Source organism: Anomaloglossus baeobatrachus, chromosome 9 (genome assembly GCF_048569485.1).
Source record: "Anomaloglossus baeobatrachus isolate aAnoBae1 chromosome 9, aAnoBae1.hap1, whole genome shotgun sequence".
NCBI classification, from domain to species: Eukaryota; Metazoa; Chordata; class Amphibia; order Anura; family Aromobatidae; genus Anomaloglossus; species Anomaloglossus baeobatrachus.
This window is the reverse complement of record NC_134361.1, coordinates 183,481,004-183,501,370: the sequence shown is the minus strand read 5'-3', so window position 1 is coordinate 183,501,370 and position 20,367 is coordinate 183,481,004. Positions and strand designations below refer to the sequence as shown.

The window sequence follows — 20,367 nt, the reverse complement described above, 5'->3', positions numbered from 1 at the left end:
TGCGGGAGAGGAGTCTGGAGACGCCGCGGGAGAGGAGTCTGGAGACGCCGCGGGAGAGGAGTCTGGAGACGGTGCGGGAGAGGAGTCTGGAGACGGTGCGGGAGAGGAGTCTGGAGACGGTGCGGGAGAGGAGTCTGGAGACGGTGCGGGAGAGGAGTCTGGAGACGGTGCGGGAGAGGAGTCTGGAGACGGTGCGGGAGAGGAGTCTGGAGACGGCGCGGGAGAGGAGTCTGGAGACGGCGCGGGAGAGGAGTCTGGAGACGGCGCGGGAGAGGAGTCTGGAGACGCCGCGGGAGAGGAGTCTGGAGACGGCGCGGGAGAGGAGTCTGGAGACGCCGCTGGTGTGACCTGACAACGAGTCTGGAGACGCCGGGGGCCACCTGACAACGAGTTTGGAGATGCCACGCCCACAGGACAACGAGTCTGAAGACGCCACAGCCATGGGAGAAAAGTCCATAGATGCTGCAGACGCGGGAGATACGTCCAAAGATGCCATAGGAAACATGTCCAGAGACACCGCAGCTGCAGGAGAACGTTTACACCTCACAGTAGCACGAGCAGCATGCATCCTGAAATGTTTTGGAAATGATTCCATTCTTTCATAATTCTCTTAGGCTAAGTTCACATTTCCGCTAAAATCTATCAGTCACAATCCGCTGCTCTTGTAAACAGCGGAATCCGTTTAGCGGATTCCGCTGCTCCCATAGACTTGTATGAGCAGCGGATTGTGACTGATGATGCTGCGTTGCACCCTCCGCCCGACTGATCAGTCGTGGAACGACTGACCGCCGGGCGGGAGGAACGCAGCATGTAACGTTTTTTGAGCAGCGAGATCCGTCGGATTTCGCTGCGCATGCTCTCTGGCTCCCTGCACACGTCACCAGCTTTGGTTGGTTACCCGATATTTACCCTGGTTACGGTGCAAGGAGCCAGCGCTAAGCGGTGTAGGCCCGTAACCAAGGTAAATATCGGGTAACCAAGGTAAACATCGGGTGCTTTGCTGTTACCCGATATTTAGGCTGGTTACGTGTGCAGGGAGGCCGACACTTCTCCGCTCGGCCCCGCCCCCTCCCGCACTCCGCACATGTATGTACACACACACACACACACACACACACACCTGTCCCCAGCCATGCAGACAAGCACTGACACCTTCGTCTGGCCCCGCCCCCTGCTCGGCTCCGCCCCCTCCCGCACTTTGCATGTGCACACACACACATACATACATACATACATACATACATACATACATGCACATACACACACTCACTCATACATACACTCACCTGTCCCCAGCCATGCAGACCGCAGCACTTCTACTGACATCCTCAGCGCCTGGCCCCGCCCCCCACTCGGCTCCGCCCCCTCCCGCACTTTGCATGTATACATACATACATACATACATACATACATACATACATACATACACTCACTCACTCACACATACACTCACCTGTCCCCAGCCATGCAGACCGCAGCACTTCCACTGACATCCTCAGCACTTGGCCCCGCCCCCCGCTCGGCTCTGCCCCCGAACTCCGCCCCCCGCACACAACGGAATCCGACAAAGAATTCTGTTCTTTGTCATCCGTTGTACAGCGTTGAACAGCGCATCAGTCACATGCGTCAAGCGACGCATGTGACTGATACAAATCAACGGAAATGTGAACTTAGCCTTATCAGTAACATTTCCATCCTGTGATCTCAAGAATTCCACACCTTTTCCTTCTTGGTCTTGCTCTCTCAGTATTTTGGTGCATATTAGTCTGTATATATCAGATTACTATGCATGTATGCTATTTCACTCTCAGCAGCACATGTAGCTGGGGGGCAGTGTCCCATCCCACCCTCTGACATATGCAGAAACGTAACTTGGGGCTTTTGGGCCCCAATTCAAAATCACCAACACTTGTGATATGGGCCAAAAGGACTTTTTGGGCTCCCTCTAGGCTCCATGGCCCCGATGCGTTTGCTACCCCTGTTCATATGTACCGCAGACCTACACAGCCCTTCTCACACATTTCTTTATATATATATATATATATATATATATATATATATATATATATATATATATATATATATATATATATATATATATATATATAATTACTGTAATTTTTTTTTTTTATTATAAATTTGTCCTTGTCTAATCGTAAACTCACACACTCACTCTATAGCCATTACTTACTCGTGTATCCTTATATTTTTCCAGGAGAAAATCATGAGCATTTCTAAAAACTTACATCCCTGAAAACTTAAAATGTCGGGATTTAGTCCGGAGCTTATTGATTACCTGGAAGGTAAAATATCTTTTGAAGAATTTGAGAAACGGCGTGAAGAGAGACAGGCACTTGAGAAAAAGGTACGTGAAGAAAAATCGACATTAAAAACTACTAATATCAAGTTATATATACCTGAAAGGGAAGGATTGTAAGATGCACATACAATCCATTGCCAGGCTACTAAAGGGTTATTTCCAGAATCACATTATTTTTCACAATCCACAGTAATTGGATACAAATTGTTAATATACAGATTAAGGCCAAGATAACGTTTCTTTTAACTTTGTGCCTTTTTTAATCTGTCTGTCCTTCGGTGTATCCAGCTTCACATAGCAGAAGGGACATTTCTATTCTTACACTGCTAAAACTATATCTCCCAGCAGCACCTTGCTTCTCCTCAGTGCTGCAGACCCCTCCCTCCCTCTCCTGTGTGCTCTTGACTAACCGCACGCTTGTGAGTTTATTAATCAAATCTAAGTGTAGAATTCACCTTAGATTTCAGTAAATTTTTTTGGGCCTAATTCATTAAAGTAAATGAGCCAAAATTATAGTGTCAGTTGCTCTGAAAAGAGGCAAAATTTTGGCACAACTTATAGTTATGCAAAAATGTTGTGACTTTTGGTATTTTTACATCAGTTTTTCCAGCCTCTCCAAAACTAGCAGACCTGAAGCTGGCGGGGGTGTGAAACCATAACTGATCTAATTCATGTAGAGCTGTGGTGTTCCTTATGCCACAAGTCTTACTCCAGTCAGGAAAACAAGAATGCCACGGGGACACCATCACATGTTTCTCAACGCTGGCAGGAAACTGTCCAGGTCTTTCACCGGGAAGGAACAACCATGGGAAGGGCAGTCTCCAGTCAAGGAAACCGCCTATACCAAAACATGGATAGATACCATGTTTTGGTATAGGCGGTTTCCTTGACTGGAGACTGCCCTTCCCGTGGTTGTTCCTTCCCGGGGAAAGACCTGGCTAGTTTCCTGCCAGCGTTGAGAAACATGTGATGGTGTCTCCGCGGCATTCTTGTTTTGCATATTTCTTTGTCGCTGCATTGGGAGACCCAGACAATTGGGTGTATAGCTTCTGCCTCCGGAGGCCACACAAAGTATTACACTTTAAAAAGTGTAACCCCTCCCCTCTGCCTATACACCCTCCCGTGGATCACGGGCTCCTCAGTTTTATGCTTTGTGTGGAAGGAGGCACACATCCACTCATGCATTCTCATATTAGTTATGTCGGTTGGAAGAAAAGAGGGCCCCCACGGGGCCCCCGGCATGTTCCCTTCTCACCCCACCCCACTATGTCGGCGGTGTTGTTAAGGTTGAGGTACCCATTGCGGGTACAAAGGCCGGAGCCTCATGCCGTCTCCTTCACCATCCCTTAGCGGCTCTGGGAGAAGTGGGATCCTGAACGGTCAGCCATTTACTGGGACCGTGCTCCCTCCGCACCCCCTGTGGGCCCTGCAACTCTAAGGTACTCTGTGTCCCCATTGGGGAATATGCAGGAGCGCACCTTCTTCCCGGATGCTGCGGCAGCTGCTGAATTGAGAAGACCGGCGGACTTCCGCGCCGACCGTGCCTGCTTGTCGGGCGCAGTCTCAAATTTAGTCCCCAGCTTCATCGCGGCCTAGTCGCAAAAATACCGCCCCCGGGCCTGCCTGTCAGGGGTAAGGGCGGGACTGCCGACCTGACGTCGGAGGTGAGGGCTGGAGCATCCTGCATGTTTCCTCCCCCCTCACTGATCACTGTGGGGACCCCAGATTCCCGCACTTTCCTGGCGCCGCCCACGGCTCCACTCCTCCCCTGAGATCTCCGGCAGCCATTTTTTGGGCATTTTGCCGGTGGAGGATTCTCAGGAACAGCTCTGCAGCTCTAGGGGACCTAAAGCTGGGAATCTGGAGGCACACACTCCGCTTGTTAGCGGTCGGTAAGCCACACCGGTCACCCGGTGCTGGTCCCCCCCAGGGTGCCGGAATAGATACGTATTTATATATATATTTCTGTTCGGTCGGGCTGTATACCCTGTTTTTGCCCATATACCCTCAGTGATCATTCTCCTAGGAGACAACAGCATGTCGTCCACAAGGAGCAAAGCTGTTAAGGCACAGGGGTTTTTTGCGGCCTGTACCTCTTGTGGGGCTATGTTACCTGCGGGTGCCACCTACCCTCACTGTGAGCAATGCTCGACCCCTGTTTCACTTGCTCAGCCGGAGCCTCGGTCACTAGTGGACCCCTCAGCTCATGTAGACCCCCCTGCTCCCCCTGTCCAGGCTGCAGGGACAGAGTTCTCCTCTTTTGCTGAGAAACTCTCTGAGTCACTTTCACAATCCATGGCTCAGTCTATGGACAAATGGTCTGTCAAGCTGCTAGAAGCTTTGCAGTCCAGACCGGTCCTTACACAGGCCCCGGCCCCTGTTGGATCGTCACCTCCAGGCCCCTCTCGGTCTGAGCAGCAGCGCGCTCCCAGGTTGGGCCCTAGGTCCCACGCGGAGGTCTCCTGCCAGGACCACAGTCCTAGACAGGCTAAGCGGGCTCGCTGGGAATCTTCCCCGACTTCTTCACGCTGCTCGGGTTCCCAGCTTGAGGACTCTCTGGAGGACGAGGCGGACGTCGCAGCTCAGGGTTCTGACCCTGACGTCGCCCTTAACCTTGATACACCTGAGGGGGACGCCTTAGTGAATGATCTTATCTCGTCCATCAACCAGGTGTTGGATCTCTCTCCCCCGCCTCCTACTGTGGATGAGTCGGCGTCTCAGCAGGAGAAACACCAGTTTCGGTTCCCCAAACGTACACGTAGTGCGTTCTTCGATCACTCTAACTTCAGAGACGCTGTCCAGAAGCCAAGAGCGGTTCCGGACAAGCGCTTTACTAAGCGCCTCACTGACACGCGTTACCCCTTCCCCGCTGAAGTCGTTAAGGGGTGGGCTCAATGTCCCAAGGTGGATCCTCCAGTCTCTAGATTGGCGGCTAGATCTGTGGTATCGGTGGCAGATGGCTCATCACTAAAGGATGCCATTGAGAGGCAGATAGAGCTCCTGATGAAGTCCATCTTTGAGGCCACGGGCGCGTCTTTTGCCCCGGCCTTTGCAGCCATGTGGGCACTCCAAGCTATCTCGGCTTGTCTGACTGAGATTAATGCTGTCACACGTAATTCTGCTCTGCAAGTTGCGTCTTTGACTTCTCAAGCGTCAGCTTTTTCTTCCTACGCCATGAACGCAGTCCTAGACTCGGCTAGCCGTACAGCTGTGGCATCCGCTAACTCTGTGGCAGTCCGCAGGGCCATGTGGCTGCGCGAATGGAAGGCAGACTCGGCCTCCAAGAGGTTCTTAACCGGTTTGCCGTTTTCTGGCGAACGCTTGTTTGGCGAACGATTGGATGAGATTATTAAGGAATCCAAGGGAAAGGACTCCTCCTTAAACCAGTCCAGACCTAAGAGACCTCAACAACGGAAAATACAATCGAGGTTTCGGTCCTTTCGTCCCTCCGCCAAGCCCCAATTCTCTTCGTCCAGCAGGCAGGAGAAAGGCCAGAGGAACTCCTATGCGTGGCGGTCCAAGTCACGCCCCCAAAAGGCCGCAGGAGGCACTGCCTCCAAGGCGGCCTCCTCATGACTCTCGGCATCCCCTAACCGCATCCTCGGTCGGTGGCAGGCTCTCCCGCTTTGGCGACGCCTGGTGGCCACATGTTCAAGACCGATGGGTGAGAGACATTCTGTCTCACGGTTACAGGATAGAGTTCAGCTCTCGTCCTGCGGCTCGTTTCTTCAGAACCTCTCCACCCCCCGCTCAGGCCGACGCACTTTTTCAGGCGGTGGACGCTCTGAAGACAGAAGGAGTTGTGACCCCCGTTCCCCTTCAGGAACGTGGTCGCGGCTTTTACTCCAACTTGTTCGTGGTGCCAAAAAAGGACGGATCATTCCGTCCCGTTCTGGACCTCAAACTGCTCAACAGACACGTGAGAACCAGAAGGTTTCGGATGGAATCTCTCCGCTCGGTTATCGCCTCGATGTCACAAGGAGACTTCCTAGCATCGATCGACATCAAAGATGCTTATCTCCACGTGCCGATCGCACCCGAACATCAACGCTTCTTGCGTTTCGCCATCAGGGACGAACACCTTCAGTTCGTGCATTGCCTTTCGGCCTGGCGACAGCCCCACGGGTTACCAAAGTCATGGCATCCGTCGTGGTGGTCCTACACTCTCAGGGCCACTCGGTGATTCCCTACCTAGACGATCTCCTAGTCAGGGCCCCTTCTCGGGTGGCGTGTCAACACAGCCTTACAGTCGCTCTGACGACTCTCCAGCAGTTCGGGTGGATCATCAACTTCCCAAAATCCAAGTTGACACCGACCCAATCACTGACTTACCTCGGGATGGAGTTTCATACACAGTCAGCGGTAGTCAAACTACCGCGAGACAAACAGCTTTCTCTGCAGGCAGGGGTGCAATCACTTCTTCGGAGTCAGTCACACCCCTTAAGGCGCCTCATGCACTTCCTGGGGAAGATGGTGGCAGCGATGGAGGCAGTGCCGTTCGCACAATTCCATCTACGGCAGCTCCAATGGGACATTCTCCGCAAATGGGACAGGAGGTCGGCTTCCCTCGACAGGAACGTCTCTTTCCCTTGCAACCAAGACGTCACTTCAGTGGTGGCTCCTTCCCAACTCTCTATCGCAGGGAAAATCCTTCCTACCCCCAACCTGGGCTGTGGTCACCACGGACGCGAGCCTGTCATGGTGGGTAGCGGTTTTCCTCCACCACAGGGCTCAGGGAACCTGGACTCCGATAGAGTCTTCCCTTCAGATCAATGTTCTGGAAATAAGGGCAGTGTATCTAGCCCTATTGGCTTTTCAGCGGTGGCTGGAGGGCAGGCAGATCCGTATCCAGTCGGACAACGCCACTGCCGTCGCATACATCAACCACCAAGGCGGCACTCGCAGTCGTCAAGCCTTCCAGGAAGTCCGGCGGATTCTGCAGTGGGTGGAAGCCACAGCCTCCACCATCTCCGCAGTTCACATCCCGGGCGTAGAAAACTGGGAAGCAGATTTTCTCAGTCGTCAGGGCATGGATGCGGGGGAATGGTCTCTGCACCCAGAAGTGTTTCGAGAGATCTGTCGCCGCTGGGGAACGCCGGACGTCGATCTCATGGCGTCACGGCACAACAACAAAGTCCCGGCATTCATGGCACGGTCTCAGGATCACAGAGCTCTGGCGGCGGACGCGTTAGTTCAGGACTGGTCGCAGTTCCGACTGCCTTATGTGTTTCCTCCTCTGGCGATACTGCCCAGAGTGTTACGCAAGATCAGGTCCGACTGCCGTCGCACCATTCTCGTCGCTCCAGACTGGCCGAGGCGGTCGTGGTACCCGGATCTGTGGCATCTCACGGTGGGTCAACCGTGGGCGCTTCCAGACCGCCCAGACTTGCTGTCACAAGGGCCATTTTTCCATCTGAATTCTGTGGCCCTCAACCTGACTGTGTGGCCATTGAGTCCTGGCTCCTAGCGTCTTCAGGGTTATCTCAGGATGTCATTGCCACCATGAGACAAGCCAGGAAGCCAACGTCCGCCAAGATCTATTACAGGTCTTGGCAAATCTTCTTATCCTGGTGCTCTGATAACGGTTTCTCTCCATGGCCGTTTGCCTTACCCACTTTTCTTTCATTCCTCCAATCCGGAATGGACAAGGGTTTGTCACTCGGCTCTCTCAAGGGCCAAGTCTCGGCGCTCTCCGTATTTTTTCAAAAGCGTCTAGCCAGGCTTCCGCAGGTCCGCACGTTCCTGCAGGGAGTTTGCCACATAGTCCCACCTTACAAGCGTCCGCTGGAACCCTGGGACCTTAACAGGGTGCTAACGGCTCTTCAGAAACCACCTTTCGAGCCGCTGCGGGATGTCTCTTTATCACGTCTTTCGCAAAAGGTGGCCTTTCTAGTGGCAATTACATCACTCCGGAGAGTGTCTGAGCTTGCAGCGCTGTCATGCAAAGCCCCCTTCCTGGTGTTTCACCAGGATAAGGTGGTTCTGCGTCCGGTTCCGGAATTTCTCCCTAAGGTGGTATCTCCTTTTCATCTCAATCAGGATATCTCCTTACCTTCATTTTGCCCTAATCCAATTCACCAATGTGAAAAGGATTTGCACTCTTTGGATCTGGTGAGAGCACTCCGGCTCTACGTGTCTCGCACGGCGCCCCTGCGTCGTTCAGATGCGCTCTTTGTCCTTGTCGCTGGCCAGCGTAAGGGCTCGCAGGCTTCCAAGTCAACCTTTTGAATGAATAGGTCCATAGTATCACAAGCCATGCATATGAACGGTCACCAAAAAAACCCACAAAAACAGCAAAAAGACCTTCATATTAAATAGTCATTGCACCTCTATCTATTAAATACTCAAAACCATGTTTCATTTTATAATGAGGTGCAAATTTATTCATGAATGTACAAAATTGATAAAAGGATAACAATCAAAACAGCACAAAGTGCACAGTAGTGTTTGTAAAGACATATTAAAAACAGGAAGGTGCGCCCGGAGGGTCCAGCCCAGAAAACATGATAATATAGAAAATTATTGACATGGTACAATGATCAACGACCAATGAATCAGATCACTTGGTTATACAAAGATCTCACAGCATGCTATAGATGTTCAGGGGACATGTAGTGTCAGTTATTTAAATGGATTGCCTGCAGTTTGTATTGTAGCAAGATTAACCATATATGGGCAGCAACCCACAAATAACATAAAGACAATCAGATCTTGATCATATGTCCACAGAAGTATTAGACAATATAACGCAGCCCTTGGCCTGACATGTATAAAAAACAACCCTCTTTGTACAATCAGAATTGCTTAATAATGGTGCCATATATGGCAAGGGAAATTTGCATGATTAAATGTATGCATGAAAATTTTAAACCTGCCAAGCCGGGATCCTGAATGGGATCACAGACTGCGTTGCTGGATCTAGTATCTTACCAAAGGGCTGGGAAGACCCTCAACATGCACACCTCCCTGCACCTCGACGCGTTTCGCTGCCGCTTCGTCGGGAGGTGCAGGGGTGATGTGGGTGGCTGATTATATATAGGCCAGTGTGTCCTACCGTCCTATAGTGGCGCGCCGCGGACGCCCGATGTCCATCACCCACGCTGCCCGGCGTCCCGGAAGTCAGACCGCGCATGCGCGCAAGCCGGACTCCCGATAGGACGCCGAGCAGAGGGGAGGAGGGAGAATCAGGAGGCCGTGCGCGCGCAGGACGGAGGCTATCAACCACATCTCAGAGTGGTGACACCCGATGTCCGTCATCCACGCCGGCCAGCGTCACCGAGGCCAGACCGCGCGTGCGCTCAGGTCAGACCTCAATTGTGGCGCTGGGCAGAGAGGAGGAGGGAGAATCAAGGGATCATGCGCACAAAGGACGGAGGTTATTAGCACCATATTGGAAAGGGGAAAGAAAGAGGGCAGCACAATAAAGCTGAACAGCCACATCCATGCAAAGATATATAAACATCACATCAACATTATAATGAGTTCAAGATATGAGATATTTCTTGTTTTGGTGTACTGTTCATATACATGGCTGTAAGTCCATAGGTGTAAACAACAATTCCGCTTCCTTTCTATTCCTTCTTTTCCATCTCATCCATCCTGAGTGTCCGGCCTACACAGCCCACCACATCTAAAAGATCATATGATAAGGAAAAGATGAAAAAATAATTAAAAACAAAAATATAAAACAGATGGCAGAACAACCAGCAGCAATTACAACCCCATATGGCGCAGCACCGCAGAGCAACAGGTCAAATCAGGTCAAAAAGGGTCTGTAACTAACCAAGTCGTTAAGACCCTTAGGTTTGGTGGTATCAAGTAGTGTTATCCAACGAGCTTCTCTTTTTAATAGTGCATTTTTTAGGTCACCACCCCTAGCCCCAAGATGGACCTGCTCAATACCCCTAAACTTCAACAGTCGCCAGTTAGAATTATGACATTCTTTAAAATGCTTGGGGATATTCTTAAGGATGCAGATGTCTTCTGGTCTGTGCAGTTTGGCCGCATTCCGGATGTCACGAAGGTGCTCAAGAATGCGCACCCTGAACTCACGGGATGTGAGCCCCACATACACAAGACCACATGGGCATATTGCCCAATAGATGATCCCTGATGTCCGGCAGTTGATAAAGTCAGTGATTTTATATGTGTTTTTTTGTGATGAGTCCCAAAATTCCAAAGCACGGTCCATCTGCGGGCAGGCGCCACAGTCTCCACATGGTCGAGAACCCCATCTTATGCCCTTACTAACCCCAAATGGTTTTGCAACAGCGGGAATATAATGACTTCTCACAATTTGATCTTTAAGGGTTTTTGACTTTTTAGGTGTAATCGCAGGTGATGGAGTCAAAATTTGAGATAGATCATTGTCAGTATGAAGGATTGACCAATGTTTTTTAATAATATCCGACATTTCCCTCCACTGCGCATGATAAGGGGTAATGAAGCGAACCACATCACCATCATCCTTCTTAGTGCGAGTTTTAAGCAACTCACTACGTGGGGTATCCCTCGCCCTGGTATAGCCATCCTGTATGGCTTTGTGGTGATAGTGACGAGCACCAAATCGTTTTTTCAAATCATCCGACTGTCGTTCAAACAATGCATCACTGGAGCAGACACGTTTCACACGTAAAAATTGACCAACAGGTATGGAGTTAAGCACCTGACTTGGGTGTGAAGATTTCGCACTCAGAAGAGAGTTCACCGCTGTTTTCTTGCGAAAAATATCTGTGCACAAAAGTCCATCGTTCCCTTTAAAAACTCGCACATCCAGGAAATCAATTTCATCATTACTGCAGATATAAGTAAGATTGATGTTATTAGTATTACCGTTGAGTCGTTGCATAAAGATGTCCAAGTGTTTGATCTCCCCCTGCCAAATCAAAAAAATATCGTCGATGTAGCGCAGCCACATATGGACTGCGCCCATCTCCGAATCTGGATATGAAATGGACCGCTCCCAATGTCCAAGAAAGAGGTTTGCGTATGAGGGCGCACAAGACGCCCCCATCGCAACTCCTCTCTCTTGGAGATAGAAGCGGTCCTTAAATAAAAAGAAATTATGAGAAAGAATAAATCTCAATAAAAGCAGGAGGAGATCAATCAGTTGAACATCCAGAGCCGTAGTTCTTAAGAAAAACTCAACCGCCTCAACCCCATCATCATGAGATATGGATGTATATAGCGACTCAACGTCTGCAGTTACCATGACTACATCCGTTTCAAAGATAATACCCTCCAATCTATTCAAAAATTCAGTTGAATCCTGAATGTATGAGGGAAGGGTGCTGACCAATGGCTTCAAATAATAATCTAGGAACCTGCAAGCAGGCTCACATAGACTATTATTGCCAGAAACGATTGGTCTTCCTGGTGGACACACTATATTTTTGTGAACTTTTGGCAAGAAATAGATGGTAGGTATGATCGGATGGTCAACAATCAGGCCCTCAAAGATAGACTTAGGTATAACCCCTCTTTCAAATGCCAAAAACAGTAAATCATGAAGTTCACTTTGATACCTCCTCAATGGGTTTGTTGTTAATTTGGTATAGCAATTGATGTCATTCAGCTGTCTAAAAGCTTCCACTTCATATTTATCTTTGCCCCAAACCACTACATTTCCGCCTTTGTCCGATTGTTTAATCACCACGTCATCCATATTCTTCAGTTCTTTAAGAGCCAGGCGTTGATTGTGCGTGAGATTATCATGTGTGCGTCTACAAGGTAAGCATCTAAGCTCCTGTGTTACCACCTTAGTAAATGCATCAATCACAGGACAGGTCGACAAAGGAGGAAATGCAGTGGATCTTTTTTTGATAAACGATGGAAAATTAGCCATATTTTGATCCTCTTGTTCCGCCAATAGCGACTCCAAAGTCCTCACTGCCGCCAATTCTTCCATTGACAGATCAGAATGTAAACTCCTCTTTTTTTCAAAAAATATTTTTTGAAGAGAAGCTTTCGACCAAAAAGATTTAAATCTTTAATGGCAGTGAAGACGTCGAAGTCAGCCACCGGCGAAAAAGATAGACCAAGCTGCAAAACATTGATCTGATCATCTGTAAGAATTTTATCAGTAAGGTTAATTACCTTAAGTGTATCAGTGGGGTTAGAAGATTTTTTGGCATGTTGGCGTTGCTTTTTCTTGGTGGAATATCTGGTTTCCATCCTATGTGTAAAGAAACCATGTCCTCCTTGACCAATAAACGGGGGCCGGGGTCGTGATGATCCTTCCCCAGAGGAAAGTGACTCCGTATTAGATTGTGACTTCGAGCGGCTGTTGGATCCTGATCTCAAAATTTTGTTATGATGCCATCTGAAGACATTTCCACTCTGATAGTCAGCAACGTCACGTTTGAATTTTAGAGCCTTCTTCTGTTTGATGTCCGTCTCCCATTCCTCACATTCCTTAATGAGTTCCCTATCAAATTCTGCCAAAGCAGCCTCAGACATGTTCTCCTTAAGTCCTTAAGGTTTTTTTTGGTGACCGTTCATATGCATGGCTTGTGATACTATGGACCTATTCATTCAGTTGGTTTTGTTTTGTGTTCTTCTTGGGAATATAGGTCTAATTATGGATTACCGTGGTCGGGATACCAGCTGGGCAGCGCAGGTCTCAGACGTGTTTGGAGATGGCGGCGGCCAATCTGGCTCTTCGCCCCCGGTTCAGCACCGTGAGTTGCAGGTCAAATTGAAAAATTTTCTCTTTAAGCGGACCAAATCCTGGTGGAATAGGGCATCACTGGAGCAGTACCTCTCTAAGGATATCATACCTAGGGGTCTGCGCATTCAGACATTTCCTGCCTTTGTCGTTGAAGATGATATATTTAAAAATAGGTGGGAGGAGGCCTGCAAGTTATGCTCCCGTACAATGTTGGAGCTCTTGATTGGCTTTGATAAAAAGAGAATTCAAGAATTAGAGAGCGAAATTGAAAAAATCAACAAAGAACTTAAGGAGAACATGTCTGAGGCTGCTTTGGCAGAATTTGATAGGGAACTCATTAAGGAATGTGAGGAATGGGAGACGGACATCAAACAGAAGAAGGCTCTAAAATTCAAACGTGACGTTGCTGACTATCAGAGTGGAAATGTCTTCAGATGGCATCATAACAAAATTTTGAGATCAGGATCCAACAGCCGCTCGAAGTCACAATCTAATACGGAGTCACTTTCCTCTGGGGAAGGATCATCACGACCCCGGCCCCCGTTTATTGGTCAAGGAGGACATGGTTTCTTTACACATAGGATGGAAACCAGATATTCCACCAAGAAAAAGCAACGCCAACATGCCAAAAAATCTTCTAACCCCACTGATACACTTAAGGTAATTAACCTTACTGATAAAATTCTTACAGATGATCAGATCAATGTTTTGCAGCTTGGTCTATCTTTTTCGCCGGTGGCTGACTTCGACGTCTTCACTGCCATTAAAGATTTAAATCTTTTTGGTCGAAAGCTTCTCTTCAAAAAATATTTTTTGAAAAAAGAGAGGAGTTTACATTCTGATCTGTCAATGGAAGAATTGGCGGCAGTGAGGACTTTGGAGTCGCTATTGGCGGAACAAGAGGATCAAAATATGGCTAATTTTCCATCGTTTATCAAAAAAAGATCCACTGCATTTCCTCCTTTGTCGACCTGTCCTGTGATTGATGCATTTACTAAGGTGGTAACACAGGAGCTTAGATGCTTACCTTGTAGACGCACACATGATAATCTCACGCACAATCAACGCCTGGCTCTTAAAGAACTGAAGAATATGGATGACGTGGTGATTAAACAATCGGACAAAGGCGGAAATGTAGTGGTTTGGGGCAAAGATAAATATGAAGTGGAAGCTTTTAGACAGCTGAATGACATCAATTGCTATACCAAATTAACAACAAACCCATTGAGGAGGTATCAAAGTGAACTTCATGATTTACTGTTTTTGGCATTTGAAAGAGGGGTTATACCTAAGTCTATCTTTGAGGGCCTGATTGTTGACCATCCGATCATACCTACCATCTATTTCTTGCCAAAAGTTCACAAAAATATAGTGTGTCCACCAGGAAGACCAATCGTTTCTGGCAATAATAGTCTATGTGAGCCTGCTTGCAGGTTCCTAGATTATTATTTGAAGCCATTGGTCAGCACCCTTCCCTCATACATTCAGGATTCAACTGAATTTTTGAATAGATTGGAGGGTATTATCTTTGAAACGGATGTAGTCATGGTAACTGCAGACGTTGAGTCGCTATATACATCCATATCTCATGATGATGGGGTTGAGGCGGTTGAGTTTTTCTTAAGAACTACGGCTCTGGATGTTCAACTGATTGATCTCCTCCTGCTTTTATTGAGATTTATTCTTTCTCATAATTTCTTTTTATTTAAGGACCGCTTCTATCTCCAAGAGAGAGGAGTTGCGATGGGGGCGTCTTGTGCGCCCTCATACGCAAACCTCTTTCTTGGACATTGGGAGCGGTCCATTTCATATCCAGATTCGGAGATGGGCGCAGTCCATATGTGGCTGCGCTACATCGACGATATTTTTTTGATTTGGCAGGGGGAGATCAAACACTTGGACATCTTTATGCAACGACTCAACGGTAATACTAATAACATCAATCTTACTTATATCTGCAGTAATGATGAAATTGATTTCCTGGATGTGCGAGTTTTTAAAGGGAACAATGGACTTTTGTGCACAGATATTTTTCGCAAGAAAACAGCGGTGAACTCTCTTCTGAGTGCGAAATCTTCACACCCAAGTCAGGTGCTTAACTCCATACCTGTTGGTCAATTTTTACGTGTGAAACGTGTCTGCTCCAGTGATGCATTGTTTGAACGACAGTCGGATGATTTGAAAAAACGATTTGGTGCTCGTCACTATCACCACAAAGCCATACAGGATGGCTATACCAGGGCGAGGGATACCCCACGTAGTGAGTTGCTTAAAACTCGCACTAAGAAGGATGATGGTGATGTGGTTCGCTTCATTACCCCTTATCATGCGCAGTGGAGGGAAATGTCGGATATTATTAAAAAACATTGGTCAATCCTTCATACTGACAATGATCTATCTCAAATTTTGACTCCATCACCTGCGATTACACCTAAAAAGTCAAAAACCCTTAAAGATCAAATTGTGAGAAGTCATTATATTCCCGCTGTTGCAAAACCATTTGGGGTTAGTAAGGGCATAAGATGGGGTTCTCGACCATGTGGAGACTGTGGCGCCTGCCCGCAGATGGACCGTGCTTTGGAATTTTGGGACTCATCACAAAAAAACACATATAAAATCACTGACTTTATCAACTGCCGGACATCAGGGATCATCTATTGGGCAATATGCCCATGTGGTCTTGTGTATGTGGGGCTCACATCCCGTGAGTTCAGGGTGCGCATTCTTGAGCACCTTCGTGACATCCGGAATGCGGCCAAACTGCACAGACCAGAAGACATCTGCATCCTTAAGAATATCCCCAAGCATTTTAAAGAATGTCATAATTCTAACTGGCGACTGTTGAAGTTTAGGGGTATTGAGCAGGTCCATCTTGGGGCTAGGGGTGGTGACCTAAAAAATGCACTATTAAAAAGAGAAGCTCGTTGGATAACACTACTTGATACCACCAAACCTAAGGGTCTTAACGACTTGGTTAGTTACAGACCCTTTTTGACCTGATTTGACCTGTTGCTCTGCGGTGCTGCGCCATATGGGGTTGTAATTGCTGCTGGTTGTTCTGCCATCTGTTTTATATTTTTGTTTTTAATTATTTTTTCATCTTTTCCTTATCATATGATCTTTTAGATGTGGTGGGCTGTGTAGGCCGGACACTCAGGATGGATGAGATGGAAAAGAAGGAATAGAAAGGAAGCGGAATTGTTGTTTACACCTATGGACTTACAGCCATGTATATGAACAGTACACCAAAACAAGAAATATCTCATATCTTGAACTCATTATAATGTTGATGTGATGTTTATATATCTTTGCATGGATGTGGCTGTTCAGCTTTATTGTGCTGCCCTCTTTCTTTCCCCTTTCCAATATGGTGCTAATAACCTCCGTCCTTTGTGCGCATGATCCCTTGATTCTCCCTCCTCCTCTCTGCCCAGCGCCACAATTGAGGTCTGACCTGAGCGCACGCGCGGTCTGGCCTCGGTGACGCTGGCCGGCGTGGATGACGGACATCGGGTGTCACCACTCTGAGATGTGGTTGATAGCCTCCGTCCTGCGCGCGCACGGTCTCCTGATTCTCCCTCCTCCCCTCTGCTCGGCGTCCTATCGGGAGTCCGGCTTGCGCGCATGCGCGGTCTGACTTCCGGGACGCCGGGCAGCGTGGGTGATGGACATCGGGCGTCCGCGGCGCGCCACTATAGGACGGTAGGACACACTGGCCTATATATAATCAGCCACCCACATCACCCCTGCACCTCCCGACGAAGCGGCAGCGAAACGCGTCGAGGTGCAGGGAGGTGTGCATGTTGAGGGTCTTCCCAGCCCTTTGGTAAGATACTAGATCCAGCAACGCAGTCTGTGATCCCATTCAGGATCCCGGCTTGGCAGGTTTAAAATTTTCATGCATACATTTAATCATGCAAATTTCCCTTGCCATATATGGCACCATTATTAAGCAATTCTGATTGTACAAAGAGGGTTGTTTTTTATACATGTCAGGCCAAGGGCTGCGTTATATTGTCTAATACTTCTGTGGACATATGATCAAGATCTGATTGTCTTTATGTTATTTGTGGGTTGCTGCCCATATATGGTTAATCTTGCTACAATACAAACTGCAGGCAATCCATTTAAATAACTGACACTACATGTCCCCTGAACATCTATAGCATGCTGTGAGATCTTTGTATAACCAAGTGATCTGATTCATTGGTCGTTGATCATTGTACCATGTCAATAATTTTCTATATTATCATGTTTTCTGGGCTGGACCCTCCGGGCGCACCTTCCTGTTTTTAATATGTCTTTACAAACACTACTGTGCACTTTGTGCTGTTTTGATTGTTATCCTTTTATCAATTTTGTACATTCATGAATAAATTTGCACCTCATTATAAAATGAAACATGGTTTTGAGTATTTAATAGATAGAGGTGCAATGACTATTTAATATGAAGGTCTTTTTGCTGTTTTTCCAAGTCAACCTTGGCTCGGTGGATCAAGGATCCGATTCTTGAAGCCTACCGTTCTTCTGGGCTTCCGCTTCCTTCAGGGCTGAAAGCCCATTCTACCAGAGCCGTAGGTGCGTCCTGGGCATTGCGGCACAGGGCTACGGCTCAGCAGGTGTGTCAGGCAGCGACCTGGTCTAGTCTGCACACTTTCACGAAGCACTATCAAGTGCATACCTATGCTTCGGCAGACGCCAGTCTAGGTAGGCGAGTCCTTCAGGCGGCGGTTGCCCACCTGTAAGAGGGGGCCGTTTTTTCGGCTCTTGTTTATTGAGGTATTCTTTTACCCACCCAGGGACTGCTCTTGGACGTCCCAATTGTCTGGGTCTCCCAGTGGAGCGACAAAGAAGAAGGGAATTTTGTTTACTTACCGTAAATTCCTTTTCTTCTAGCTCCTATTGGGAGACCCAGCACCCGCCCCTGTTCCCTTCGGGCTGGTTGTTCTTTTGTGTACACATGTTGTTCATGTTGAATTGTTCTTTTGGTTCATGGTTTCAGTTCTCCGAACATCCTTCGGATTGAATTTACCCTAGACCAATTTATAAGTTTTCTCCTTCCTGCTTTTGCACCAAAACTGAGGAGCCCTTGATCCACGGGAGGGTGTATAGGCAGAGGGGAGGGGTTACACTTTTTTTTTTTTTTTTTTTCAATCTATTTTTATTGTAAACATATCATATTATACATATACAGCATGTAAAACTGAATGACTGACTTGTCAAACTTTTTATAAATTGCATAGTAAAGAAATCATGTTTTCTCCATCTGTCTCTATCTCAATTGGGGTTACACTTTTTAAAGTGTAATACTTTGTGTGGCCTCCGGAGGCAGAAGCTATACACCCAATTGTCTGGGTCTCCCAATAGGAGCTAGAAGAAAAGGAATTTACGGTAAGTAAACAAAATTCCCTTCTTTCCCAGGGGGCCTTGCTCTAGTGTCACTGCGTTGAGAAACACGTAATGGTGTCTCCATGGTGTTGGATGTTGATCTCCCCAAGATCAACCATCCTTACCTATTTACTCCAGTCAGGGACTGGCTTACCGCTTTATGAATCATGAGTCTCTAATTCCCCTTCATCAAGGCTGATGAGAAAATCGCCAGATAAATCGTGGCCTTTGTTCCTGTACAGAACCTTGCTTGACCGATTTTATCTTCTGCCATATGTATCATTTTCAGTTTCACATCTTTGATCTGTCAATAGCAGGCAATAAACTCAGAAGTTGAGGGAAAGAATTGAGCTCTGCTACAAAAAAAAGTTAACAATGAGGTAAAAACACACAGGAAGCTAAACTGATGCATATGGCAGAAGATAAATACTGATGCATTGGGCAGAAGATAAATACTGATGAATATGGCAGAAGATAAATACTGATGAATATGGCAGAAGATAAATACTGATGAATATGGCAGAAGATAAATACTGATGCATATGGCAGAAGATAAATACTGATGCATATGGCAGAAGATAAATACTGATGCATATGGCAGAAGATAAATTCTGATGCATATGGCAGAAGATAAATACTGATGCATAATTTCAGAAGATAAATACTGATGAATATGGCAGAAGATAAATACTGATGAATATGGCAGAAGAGAAATACTGATGAATATTGCAAAAGATAAATACTGATGCATATGGCTGAAGATAAATACTGATGCATATGGCTGAAGATAAATACTGATGCATATGGCTAAAGATAAATACTGATGCAGAACTGCTCGTCTACTTACGAACTCTATTAAAATGTTCAGCCAGCCCTATGTTTTAATATGTAATCAATAATAAACTATAAAATGCAAATTATATGTGTAGAATATTGACCCTGGTTTGACATAAGCCCAGCAAATCTACCGGTACCTACCAGCTTCACCAACGCCTCTTCTGATCTGTTAGACCAATGATACTCATAGCTGTGGTGTGACGTAGGCATGACCTTGCACAAGGCCTATTAATCTGAAGCGATACTGGTGATGCCAGCAGTTACGAGGCGATTCCCAGGGCTGAGGTCTGGTGGCCACGGACTACCTATGTGCACCAGTATCTTACATATTCCTTTATTTCACATGCAGACCAGGATAGTTTTCGGAGGCTCGGCCACACAATTATCACGTCTCTGTTACTATGTTGCGTTGCGTATATCTAACATTACTTTATTATGTTTTATTTCAGGAGTCTGCAAATCTCGGATTTTCAGAAAGCACAGAATGTGACATAGACGATCCTAATGTTCCATCCACATCTGCAAAATTCCTCTCGAAAACTAATGATGACACAGAGGATAAAGGTGTTGTAATTGCATAGAATTGTTTACTGGCGCTGTGGTTCAAGTCAAAATGGCCGATTCGTGAAAGCTTTTATGGCTTAAAACCTTGTCTGAAAGTTTTGAAAAGTTGCACAATTTTTGCGCATCGTGTAGTTGTGCAAAAATCTGGTGACTTTTGGCATTTTCACACCAGTTTGAATCAGCACCGTCAAAATGGTGGAGCTTGGGGAGGAACGTGGTGTGGCAATGCCTTCCATCAAATCAATTAAAAGAAATCCTGCCGTTTTGTACGCTGCTGCCACTGATGAAATACACTCATTCAGCACTGAGCTATGTATTGTGATACATAGAAGCTGTAATAGTCAAATAGTCCAAAATTTTAAAATAAACCTAAAAATATGTGAAGTAGTGATGAGCGGGCACTACCATGCTCAGGTGCTCTGTACTTGTAACTAGTGATGAGCGGGCACTACCATGCTCGGGTGCTCAGTACTCGTAACTAGTGATGAGCGGGCACTACCATGCTCGGGTGCTCAGTACTCGTAACTAGTGATGAGCGGGCACTACCATGCTCGGGAGCTCAGTACTCGTAACTAGTGATGAGCGGGCA

At 47.2% G+C, this 20,367-nt stretch overlaps 1 protein-coding gene across 1 annotated transcript in view; it reads left to right on the top strand.

Moving 5' to 3' along the window:
• Positions 1-20,367, top strand: part of GTF3C3 (general transcription factor IIIC subunit 3) — a 111,952-nt gene that overhangs the window by 697 nt on the left and 90,888 nt on the right. The window contains exons 2-3 of the mRNA XM_075324096.1: positions 2,216-2,365; positions 19,664-19,778. Of these exons, the coding sequence (XP_075180211.1) occupies positions 2,264-2,365; positions 19,664-19,778 (217 nt within the window). The 5' untranslated portion in view covers positions 2,216-2,263. The remainder of the gene's footprint in view (positions 1-2,215; positions 2,366-19,663; positions 19,779-20,367) is intronic.